The sequence below is a fragment of the Aspergillus fumigatus genome, chromosome 4 (genome assembly GCF_000002655.1).
Source record: "Aspergillus fumigatus Af293 chromosome 4, whole genome shotgun sequence".
In the NCBI taxonomy this organism is placed as follows: Eukaryota; Fungi; Ascomycota; class Eurotiomycetes; order Eurotiales; family Aspergillaceae; genus Aspergillus; species Aspergillus fumigatus.
The window spans coordinates 3,265,299-3,276,445 of NC_007197.1; the positions used below are offsets into that span (position 1 = coordinate 3,265,299).

At 50.9% G+C, this 11,147-nt stretch overlaps 3 protein-coding genes across 3 annotated transcripts; 2 read left to right on the forward strand and 1 right to left on the reverse strand.

Moving 5' to 3' along the window:
- The first annotated feature begins 1,094 nt into the window (after positions 1-1,094).
- On the forward strand, positions 1,095-5,483 carry AFUA_4G12450 (uncharacterized protein). The gene is made up of 5 exons (XM_746493.2): positions 1,095-2,264; positions 2,340-2,538; positions 2,612-2,813; positions 2,869-3,162; positions 3,221-5,483. Exons 1-5 carry the CDS (start codon positions 1,996-1,998, stop codon positions 3,880-3,882), a joined length of 1,626 nt encoding a protein of 541 aa, XP_751586.1. The 5' UTR covers positions 1,095-1,995; the 3' UTR covers positions 3,883-5,483.
- Positions 5,484-7,282: 1,799 nt separating this feature from the next.
- Positions 7,283-8,092, forward strand: cpcA (amino acid starvation-responsive transcription factor GCN4; the record flags this gene model as incomplete). The annotated part of the gene is made up of 2 exons (XM_746491.1): positions 7,283-7,307; positions 7,359-8,092. 2 exons carry the CDS (start codon positions 7,283-7,285, stop codon positions 8,090-8,092), a joined length of 759 nt encoding a protein of 252 aa, XP_751584.1.
- A 1,160-nt stretch (positions 8,093-9,252) lies between these two features.
- Positions 9,253-11,144, reverse strand: AFUA_4G12480 (asparagine synthetase domain-containing protein; the record flags this gene model as incomplete). Its single annotated transcript, XM_746490.2, has 2 exons — positions 10,358-11,144; positions 9,253-10,305 (listed from the first exon to the last, which is right to left on the reverse strand). Exons 1-2 carry the CDS (start codon positions 11,066-11,068, stop codon positions 9,253-9,255), a joined length of 1,764 nt encoding a protein of 587 aa, XP_751583.1. The 5' UTR covers positions 11,069-11,144.
- Between the last annotated feature and the right edge of the window lie 3 nt (positions 11,145-11,147).

An 11,147-nucleotide genomic window follows, 5' to 3' on the forward strand; every position in this document is an offset into this window, starting at 1 on the left:
GATAATGATTGGAAAGTTGAAGCGGCGCAGATAACTAGAATGTTCCAAAATGCGCGGTGCGACGGCACACCAAGGACGCTACTTCTGATTTGTAGAGTCAGAATCCAAGGTGGCGACGGGTTTCAATTCCAATCGCCTCCTTGAGTCGGAAATAATGCAAAGTTGCAGGTTCCCTGGCGAAAATGTAGAGCGTTTTGAGGTGGATCCCGCAAGGGCAAGGTGAAAGTCGGTGGGTGTGGTGTGTCAGCCTGTCAGGGGGGTGCTACTTTTGGTAGTTGGCTTGCTCTTTGCCGTAAGGATTTGGATCAAATGAAGTGTTCCATATAGAGCACGGAGTACGAAGTAGGAGACTGTTATTCATGTCTGTTTACCTCTCTATCTATACCTTTGTGACGATGTCTTCATGGTCATAGATGTTGCCAGAGCCATCACTTCGTGCTACCAGACCATATGATCATGTAGTTAGCGTCTCTCAATACTAAGGACGATCTGAAGACCCATGGATCAAAAGGATCCAGCGGTGGCTGGCGTCCCACAAACAGATGAGCGACGGATGACGGGCCAGGTGACATGATTGTTGATCACATCAATCTGCCACTCAAAAGACTTGTTCTCGATGTCATCGACATTGCTTCTTGGGGCTCCAACACCATTGGTACGGTACCTATGAGCCATGTACTCACACCCCCCCCCCCGGTCGCAGGCCGAAGGATTTTTGCATCATCATCATCACCATCACCATAATTCGCAGAACACCGCTAAATGACACTAAAACCGACCAAAATTAAGTTGGAATCGGCCCAAAAATTTAGGGACAATTAGTGGGTTAGTTCGGAATGGGTCCGCCCAAGCAAGGCCTAGTGACTCCGTCGAGCCGTTTAATTTCGACCTATCTATCTGCACGACAGGTAGGGGAGCTCCTTGAGTTTTCCTTGAGTTGATCACGAAGCTATCTATCCACATACGTAGTCGGAAAGCGACCTTAGTAATTAGTCTGAAGGACTAGCTGTCATAGTGTGGTCCTTGGCATCTCAGTACACCACTGTTTCATTAATCCTCCTTTTTTGGCTTTACTACTTTACTAACAGAGGATTATGGAGCCAAAAAGGAGGAAGATAGTTGAAAAGATAACCAAGAAGAATTTTCACAAGGACGGGGTACTCTAGCCAAATGATGTTTAATGATGGATTGCCCTTGGGTTGCTCAAAAGTCTTGTGCACCTGCAGCGCATCCAAAACATAACAATAAAGCTTCCAGAAAGGTTAAACAACCCAGTCACGGGTCCCTTGTTAAGGATTAAGACCATCCATCTTTGATAACTATCAAGAGATTTTCACTCCTGAGCATCGCATCTGGAGCTCTGATGGGCCCAACTAGAGAATGGTATACGAGCAGATGGAGCCACCCCCGAGGTGTACCAAAGTATTCAGGTATCAACTGCTCCCAATCCCAAGGCAAATATGAAAAATTTCACCAAAAGGGACTCCTTTGTACCATCGTAACCAAAAATTAACCAATACACCATGTCTATCATTATCGGCTTTCTTCTCTGGCTAGACCTAGTCAGGCCATAGTGAGGAGGACTGCCCTGCAGCTCATTGCCCTTCTGGGCTGATGCACCCATCAACCAAGGCTGCATCCACTCACCCCCCTCCTTTACCCCCTTCTCCTTCTTTTTCTTTCTCTCTTCCTTTTTTTTTCTCCTTTCCTCTCCCTCTCTTTTGTTTCTTCTCTTCTTCTCCTCTCCATTCCATTCCTGATAACTAAGCTATCACGCTTTTGTTCGTTTCCCACGAACCTTTCTACCCATTCTTCCCTTGTGATACCCGAGCTATTCTTTGCCTTGTGCTGAGAGAGCTCCTGTTTCCTTTCTGTTGAGATACCCCCCTTGAGATACCCATACTCGCCCTTGATACCCGAAGCGCTTTCAGCTTCTCTAACGGCTACTTAATCAAATTCTCTACCATAATAACTTCTTAATCAACCATCATCGCCATGTCCGAAGTCCAGAAGCCTGTTGAGGAGACCCCCGTGGCCGTCCCAACCGCCGAGCCTGTTGAAGCTCCTGCTGCCACGGAGGCCGCTGCAACTGAGGCTCCCGCTGCTGAGGCTCCCAAGGAAACTCCCGTTGAGAACGGTGAGGCCACTCCTGCTGCGGCTGAGACGACCGAAGCAACTGCCGAGCAGCCCAAGGAGGAGGCCAAGGAGGAAATCACTCCTGCGACTGAAGGTGTGCTTGGACACAAGGGTCCCGGTCTGGTGAAGTAAGCGTTACTTGCGAACCTTGACACGGCATAGAGCAATGCTGACTAGTTCTTTTTTTTTTTTTTGGTGATTAGGGGTCTGCGTTTCTCCAAGCGATTTTTCTACTTCAGCAACGATCCCGTCGAGGCCAAGCAGCTGTCCGTCTTCCAGCAGAACGAGAAGCCTGCTGTCGCCAACCCCATTGTCGCTTGGGCTACCCAGACCGGCAAGGGTCTCCTGTTCCTGACCAAGCGCGCCGAGGACAAGACTACCCCTGCTGGTATCTTCAACTTGGTAAGCATTTTTTTTGTTCTTTTTTCCGCATTTGTTGAGACTTAAGGTTGTTATTCACACTAATATGCCTTAGGCCGATATCTCCGACCTTGCCAAGGAGGGCGCCAACGAATTCATCTTCAAGGTTAACGGCCAGAAGCATACTTTCCAGGCTGCTAACGCTGCTGAGCGTGACAGCTGGTTTGTTGCTCTGGAAGCCAAGGCCGCTGAGGCCAAGGCTGAAAAGGAGACCATCGTTGCCAGCGAGGGCTACAAGGCTGAGCTCGAGAAGCTGAGTAAGTGATCTTCCAATCAGATGCCAAAGACGGATCAATTCTAATTTTCTTGCAGCCAAGCCTGCTGTTGCTGAGCCCGTCAAGAAGCCCGTTGAGGCCAAGGAGGAGGCCAAGAAGGAAGAGGCTGCTCCTGTTGAGGAAACCAAGGATTCTAAGGAAACCACCGAGGTTAAGGATAAGGCCAAGAGCCGATCTCAGTCTCGCAAGAGGGCCAGCATCTTCGGCTCCTTCCTCGGTAAGAAGGAGGAGACTGAGGAGAAGAAGGAAGAGAAGACCGAGGACGCCAAGCCCGTCGAAGCCGCCGCTGAACCTGTCGCCGCGACCTCCGCTACTGCTGAAGCTACTGAGGGTGAGTTTCATCAATATTCAGAATCTGGCTCGGAGCCAAAAAGCTGATTGTCATTAAGCTGCCGCTCCTGCCTCTGCCGAGGAGAAGAAGGAGGAGACCGAGGCAAAGAAGGAGGAGAAGAAGGCCGAGAGCCCTGCTCCTAAGTCCAAGCGTACCTCTCTGTTCGGTAACTTCTTCCAGAAAGTTACCGGCCCCTCCCACGAGAAGTCTGAGAAGGAGGCTGCGGCTCATGCTGAGACTTCCGCTGTCTCCAGCACTGCTCCCCAGCTCGAGAACCCCGTCGAGGAGGCTGCCGTGAAGCCCATTGAGCCTGAGAACGTGACCGCCGCCTCTGCCACTGAGGCCGAGGCCCCCAAGGAGGCTGCCGCTCAGTCCCCCGCTGCCGAGACTCCTGCCGGCAAGGACAAGCGCCGCACCTCTTTCTTCGGTAACTTCGGTAAGAAGAAGGGCGACTCTGACAATGAGGGCACCGACGGCGATGCCAAGGCCAAGGGCAACAAGCTCGGCGGTCTTTTCCGCAAGCCCAGCAAGGCCGTGAAGCTCGACAACAAGGAAGCCGCTGCCAAGGAGGAGGACAAGGCCGAGCCCACCGCTCAGGAGACTTCCGCCGAGGCTGCTCCCGCTGAGGATGCCAGCAAGCCCGCTGAAGCTCCCGCCACCGAGGAGGCCAAGCCTGCGACTGTCGCTGCTACCACGACTCCCGTCCAGGCTGCAGCATGAAGTGCTCATCCTCAGAGGCGTGCCGTCGAGTTTGAGAAATGGTGGGATCAACGTTATACGTCTCCCAACGCCTCTGCATGCTGTTGAATCATTACCATGACGGAAAACGAAAACCAAAAAGTGTTGAGAGAAAAAACTATGAGAAAATATTCAAAAAAAAATCCCCGTATATGTCGATCTGGATCCGGTCTGCCATTAATTTTTTGCTGTCTTCGAATCGCTCTATATCGTTTCCGCAGGCACTTCTTCACCAAGTCTAACGAGGATTTTGGTGCAAGGAATGTCAATGATACCCACATGCTGCTTTGGCGGTCATTTCTCACTCCATCGACGCCACTGGTGCATTTCGTCCCTTAATGATATCCATTCGCGCAGGTTTTCTCTAGCCGAGGCTTGCGTGTGTTCATGTTTTGCGCCGTGCAACTAGATTGATACCACTTGCTGTCTTGCTTTGATGTTGTTGGTTGATCTACGATCATTAGTTGGATATTCTGTGTTGATACCCGAAGGGGAGGACTGGATTTGGTGGCTTCAACTCAAATCGAGCCTGATTGTTGACTGTTTGCTTGGAGCGTGTACGCCATGTATACTTGCGCACCGCATCATAGTAATATTTAATAGAATCGTTAATGCGTTTGTCTGAGCTTGGCAGGTTTTGTAGACTTTAGGCCTTATGAATCCATTCCGAATCTGTATGTGACAAGCAGCATATGGATCCAAGATGCCCCGAACCTTGCTCCCAAACGTCATGGCAGGCAGACCTAAGTTTTTTCTATCTATGGGTCAATTATGGGCCAAGGCGCCATAGATGGCGTAGAGAATATTCCATCCTTTTTCAAGGAGTCGAGGCGTGAGGGTTCAAACTCAATTGTACGGAGGTACGGAGTAGTTTCGATTAAGTCTTCTGACCATGTGCCATGGAAATGACATCACTGGAACAGCGCCTTCTATTGACAATTAACCTATAGCGGATTCATACACCCTGCTGTCTACAAAGCCAGGTGACATCGAAAACAGTCAAGCGGAACAAAATGTTGGCGAGTGTTGCCGACATCTACGGCGATTCCCGGTAGGGAGGATCCGGAGGTCTGTTCGCGCATGGGCTGTGGTCTGCAGAAGTGGATTTCCGCCAGGCGCAAAATGTGGACATTGGACGCGATTAACCCGAGGGTTATTCAAGACTGTTTGGCATCGCAGCCTTCGCTTAGTGAGAATCCGACCCTCCTTGATGAAAGGGCCAAACATAGTATGAGCTTGTTGGCCGTTACGAAGTACAGATCAGGGATACATATTGTACTTTGTCAAAGGTAATAAGTTGTTAGGAGTATACATAAAGGTGCCGGCAACTGCCCTTGTTCAGACTGTCTGTGAAGCCACTTGTCCTTTGCGAATGCCTGGAAGATTATTACTTTCAACAAAGATTGTGCGAGCTGATAGAGTTTGGACTTCGGAGATAGTAAAACGAAGTTCACGCCCTTCGATGACACCAACACCCGAATAGGCAATGGGCGGGGAGAGAAAAAGGAAAGTGATAAGAGTGGAATAACCCGCCCGATCCCTGGTTTTCCGGTTCCTTCTTTTTTTTTTTTCTTTTTTTTTTTCCCCCTCTCTTTGCTTCTCTGGTCCTTTCCCCCTCAGCTCCCTTATTAATCCTTTTTATTATGGAATGCTCTCATTGGTTTATCTGGCGATGGCGTGCTGAGACATGAGGCTCCCAGGCCACCAGGCTGCCAGGCATGAGCACTCAGCCCCCGTCCCTTGTGACTTGGACTGCATATGCCGTCTGGAGTGTGGAGTAGATAGGTCTGGGTCCGTGGCTAAGATGAAATTGGCTTTACATGACGGACACGAAGCTGCTGGCTTGCGTGGATTCACGCAATGTAATATCAATGAGACAGTCCAAGGAGGCTGTGATGAAACCGGCTTTCTTAGTGCTGTTGTGGAATTGATGCCTGGATTCTGGATGCGATGTTGCGCCGTGTTATTGGTCAATGGGTCGTGAAGAGTTCCTCCTTTCCTGGTACCGAGTACGCGGCGGAGTAGGGAATGGCGCTCCGAAACTATAAGGGAATCCAGATCTTTGAGGCATCATTCCGGGACCGCCAATTATCAATGATGGATTTCAATGACACTGATTCTCTTCGTACGTACGCTAAGGTAGATATCTGTTCGAGGATCCGAATAGTCGAATAGTTATTGTCGATTGAATGCGTCTTGATGCTGCACCGTGCTCGACAGGTACCTACCAGAAAAGTACTGTCCCTATCTGCACAGGAATGCCTCTCTGGGGGCGCGGTTCCGCGGGCGAGACGGACCAATCATCGCGGCACATGGTCCTATGACTCACACCTGCTGACTGCGTTCAGGAGTGCTATCCCGACACGGTTAGTGCACGAAGTGGGACACTGGTGCGCCGCCATTGGCTGCCGGCGCAAACGCACGGCGCACACAGACAGGTTAAACTAGCACACTCGAGGGGTTTTAAGAAGTGCCTGATTTCCCGTCGCTGCCTGGCGCTTTTCTTTTCCCTTTTCCTTTTCTACTCCAACTTTTCTTCCTCTGAAACCATCCTCACCTATATTTTTTTAACATCTTCACCATACACCCACACAATTATCAGGAATATCAGTCTCAGTATCCATTGCAAAATGGCTGCCTTCTAAGCTCCTCCCCCCGAACGAGCTCGTCTTTCTCTCGTGAGACAGACACCATAGATCCTTTACGGTCTTCGTCACTTTCCACCATCTCCTCTCAACCTTCTTCAGAGTCTCCTGTCCCAGGACCTCTGAACTTAAGCATCGCTTCGCGTAGCTCAAGTTCTTCTTTGAACAACATTCTCCCGTTCGACGTCACGTCGTTCACCACGGATAACCATCAGCAAACATGGCTCCCCACGCCCCCGCCCCAGCAGCCTTCGGCTCAGAATCTGAATTCGAATTCCAACAACGACAACAACAGTTCCCCGCAGGAGGACTTCGTGCTCTATCCCGCCCCGTGTCCGCAGCCTCGTTTGAGAGACTCGCGTGCGCCAGTACTTCCGAGTACAGCCCCTAGATCTGTTTCATACCATCCTTTCCTGGTCCGGCCTCAGTACCAGCAGCCCAGACGGCACTCGCTCAGTCTGTATCAGCAACTTCAGCAACAGAAACTTTCGGGTTCACCTGGCCAGGTTCCTCGTGCGACCAGGCTTCACTCACAGTCTACCGGGTATCCTCTGTCCTCATCTCTTCGGTCTAGTCCCTCCAGCCGGACGCATTTTCACCGTGTCCACGCCGCGTCTGCGCCTTCGAATTCACCAAATCCCAATCGTCCCCCTGTTCCATTGTTTTCAGCAGCCAACGGAACTCAATTCACTCAAAAACAGCTACAGCAATTACAACAGTTGTATCACCGCCGCATCATGTCGACCCCCAACATCGCTCAAGGTGAGCTGATAGAAATTATGTCCGCTTCAACTTGGTCTAATTCCGCAGCAGATATGCCTGACTTCTTCGGTCTCCCCTCGAATGACTTTGGGGATGATTTCGAATTGAGCACTGAACCCACCATGCTTTCTCCCAATCAGATCCCCACTGGCCTCATGGCCGTCAAGGACTCTGTGGCAGGTGCCCCTTCGGGCACCATCTCGCCCAAGGACTTGTTCATGGATGCGTCGGCGCCCCCGTCGACCTCGTTCACTGACCTCAGCACTCCTTCCTTTGAGTCTCCTGGCTACTTCAGCCAAGACACTTCGCCAATGTTCCCCACCGATCTGGAGCTGGGCCCTGGCTCCGAGGAGTGGGGTCCACTCTTCCCTGCTCAAGATGACTTTTCCACCGCCTTCGACTCGGCCGCCTTGGATGCTGCAATCGCTCTGTCCCAGCCCGAGACTATACCCGCAAAGGAGATCTCTGTTCCTCCGTCTCCTGCTGTTGGCAAGTCCGCTTCGCCCGCTCCTTCCCCTGCGCCAAGCAAGTCCGGTGTTAAGCACTCCACCGTCGCCGGTGTCAATGCTCGTCAACGCAAGCCATTGCCCCCTATCAAGGTTGACCCCAACGACCCTGTCGCGTTGAAGCGTGCTCGCAATACTGAGGCTGCTCGTAAATCTCGTGCTCGCAAGCTTGAACGCCAGGATGAGATGGAGCGACGCATCCGTGAGCTCGAGAAGTCTCTGGAAGAAGCTCAGCAGCGTGAACAGTACTGGAAGGCCCTTGCCCAGAACAGGGGTTGAACGATGATCGATTGGTTATCTTGATGACATGCTGCGCTTGTGATGTCTTGTTTGTTTATTTGTTTGCTGTTTTTCATTTCGTTGGCTTCTAAAAATGGGACATGCAAAATGGGATCTGTGGTGGCGGGGGCTCGAGCCCCTCGTCAACCGAATGCCAGAAGTACCAGTCAGTCTCCGCAGGATGGGTACCTGACAATGACGCTTCTGGCAGGATAAAAGTTTTCTTTACTTGATGCCTTCAATGGTGGGCGAATTGAAACGCCATCTTATTTCTATCATTTCGGGTACTCTTCGCCTGGTTTGTTTCTTATGGACATCCTAGTCCTCTAGGGTGCTGTTTCTATTCATTTTATGTTTCTTTTACTTCATGGTCGGTTCTGATGTCTCCTGTCAACCAGGATTGACTCGTGGCCAGTTAATACTTTGCCTTGCTATTGCCCTGTCAGTCGCTCAATGCCATGGATGCGAGTTTTGCCGACGCGGCTTTCTGTTTCGACATGTCCTGCGTTTTAACCAGAGACTGTCTTTATATCAGGTTGAATTCAACTCTGTCGCTCTCTACTTTTTTCAGCGTAGCTCTATCCCGCTCGTAGCAGGTGACTATCTTTAGAATGCGAGCATTTTCGCCAACAGTACGTCGTGAAGCGTATCAATGCCGAAGTGGCTCAACTTAATGCCCGCGAATTACAGAGATCTTCTTGAATTACGGTAAGGTGGATCATCATGATTAATCCTTCTCGACTCAGCTCAGACTTGCCTTTTTAACCGTCATCGACTCAGCCTCTTGATTCTCAGAAACCTGCCATCGCCGCATTATCCATACCCTGACATACCACAAGGAACACAATGACACCAATGCCTGGTCTTCCAATCTCGTTTCTCATAAACACGCCCAACCGATATACGCTCCAGCCCACAGTGGCAGGACTTATCTCGGAATGAGTGGCTTGCGATGAAACGAGCGGTAGAGAGGGAGTGTCTGCTCTATATGGTAGATTGCACGACAAGGGGATGATGGGCAATGAGAGGGTGAGAGAAAGGAAAGGAGAGGCCGGTCTCGGAAGTATCTGATCAGAGTTTTGTCATCACAGCTGGCCATGTCATGCGCAGGGATTACAGGTGGTTGGGAAATGCTGCGGTCGGGGGGAGGACTGTTGTATTCAGCTCAGTGCATCGGTTCCTTTGGTTCTACCCTTTTCCATCTTCGCTGTCCTCGAGCCGAACTGGATTGCTCGTTTCTTCTCCCGAGCGACAGTAGTCATGCCCAGCTTGATGGCCAGGAGGCGCAGCGCTCTCTTCTCTGGGTCGATGCCGGTATAATCCACACCGGTGGTTTCTGGGGGGTCTGGGACGCCGAAGCCACATTTCTCCCATACCGGAGCTTCGAGCACGTAAGAGACGAAGTCTTCATCTAAGAACGGGTATCGCGCCTCGCGGCCCCAGTTTGAAAGGATCCGATCATCGCGACCGAGATTCCGCTTGCCGAGACGACTGACGTCCAGATGAATCTCGTCAATGAGACCTCTGAAACCATCGCGGGCGAACGCTACTCCGTGTCGAGCATAGCCTGCGAACAGTTCATCTGCTCCCAAGCCGGAGAGAAGTACTCTCGCTGGGCTGGTGTACTGAGTCGGTTCGGACGAGGAATCTTGACTATTTACGGCCATTCCTCGCGCGCGAGAAGCAAAGTACAACGCGCACGCGATAGAGAGGTCCATCTCTGTATTGTGAGGCCTCATCAAGCGTTTCACCATATCACGGTGTGCGACAGTCTCAGTGTAAGGTATATCTATCGCGACGAAGCGCCAGTTGCGCTCTGGACAGACTCTCTGAAGTTCTGCGAATGCCGCGCGACCCGTAATGCGATCCGGACAGCTTTCGTAGACTGACAATGTGGCGCCTTCCTTGCCGGCAGCTGCGGCAGCGACTCGCGGGTTCTCGAAAGCAACGTTGAGAAGATCAATTGACTCATTTTTGGGAAGTATGTCATGGGACACTCTGGCAAGTAGAGTACAATCAAGGCCACCAGAGAACAGAACGGCGACTTTCACATCACTTGTGGTAATGGATGGTGGTTCGGGCACCTTCTGAATTCTCAAGTGTAACGATTGACGAAGCCTCCGCTCAAGCTCTTGGACGGCGCAAGAGTCGACTGTCAATGACGGGGGCGTTCCATTCGGGAGAGATTTGTTCATGTGTGGTATTGGACTTTTCTGTCCGTCCTGTCAGCGATTGCGTTAATCGAGGAGGAGAAAGCGTGTATACCAGGCAGCAGGCATTTGCATCTTTGGGCTCCCAGCGAAGAGTTTGGATGGCGTCAGGATTGAATTTGACGGCACCTGATGCAAGAGCATTCTGCAGTACGACTTGTTCAAAGTCGATACAATGCACTCCATTTGTGTCAACTTCCTCAAAATGTGACGAGGATGAACTATCGCAGACACTGCAAATTCTCAGATTTCCAGAGTCATCTAGACCCCGCAACAAGGACCGTCGTCCAAGGCAGTCCCTACTGAAATATAGCCTTGAGTTCACTGCATCATAGAAAACAAAGGAAAAGGGACCTGAAATGTTACTTATGACACTCAATACTTTCTGTAGGGGATATCCACGATCAACAGCGTCCAACGATGAATGGCTAGCACGCAGTAACGACTGAAAAATGGACTCAGTATCATTGTCTTGGATCGGTTCGCCAGCTATCTTCCAGGCCTCGCCATTCCAGCACAGCACGGATTGCGTAGACGAATCCACGAGTGGTTGAGCATGGACATGATCTCCTCTCAATGAAAGCACCGTGGAGATGAATGTGAGAGTAGCAGTGACCCTTGACTGGTCCGTACGACTCACATACAATTCCTGTTTTCTTGTATGAACTTGGTAGCTGTCGGGTCCCCGGTTGCGCAGTAGACTGCAAGTCTCCTCATTTGGGAGCACTGACCCATTGGTGCTCAAAGAGAAATAAATGCCGCACATTGCAGCACAGTGGCTGCAAATACGCTAGGGCAAAAATCCTGGTTCCGGCGACTTGGAGGCAAAAGAAGATAGATTGAAG

Coding starts and splice junctions, on each gene's coding strand:
- AFUA_4G12450 (XM_746493.2), top strand. CDS start 1,996: ATGTCCGAAGTCCAGAAGCCTGTTGAGGAGACCCCCGTGGCCGTCCCA. Junction 2,265..2,339: donor AAGGGTCCCGGTCTGGTGAA/GTAAGCGTTACT, acceptor TTTGGTGATTAG/GGGTCTGCGTTTCTCCAAGC. Junction 2,814..2,868: donor GGCTGAGCTCGAGAAGCTGA/GTAAGTGATCTT, acceptor ATTTTCTTGCAG/CCAAGCCTGCTGTTGCTGAG.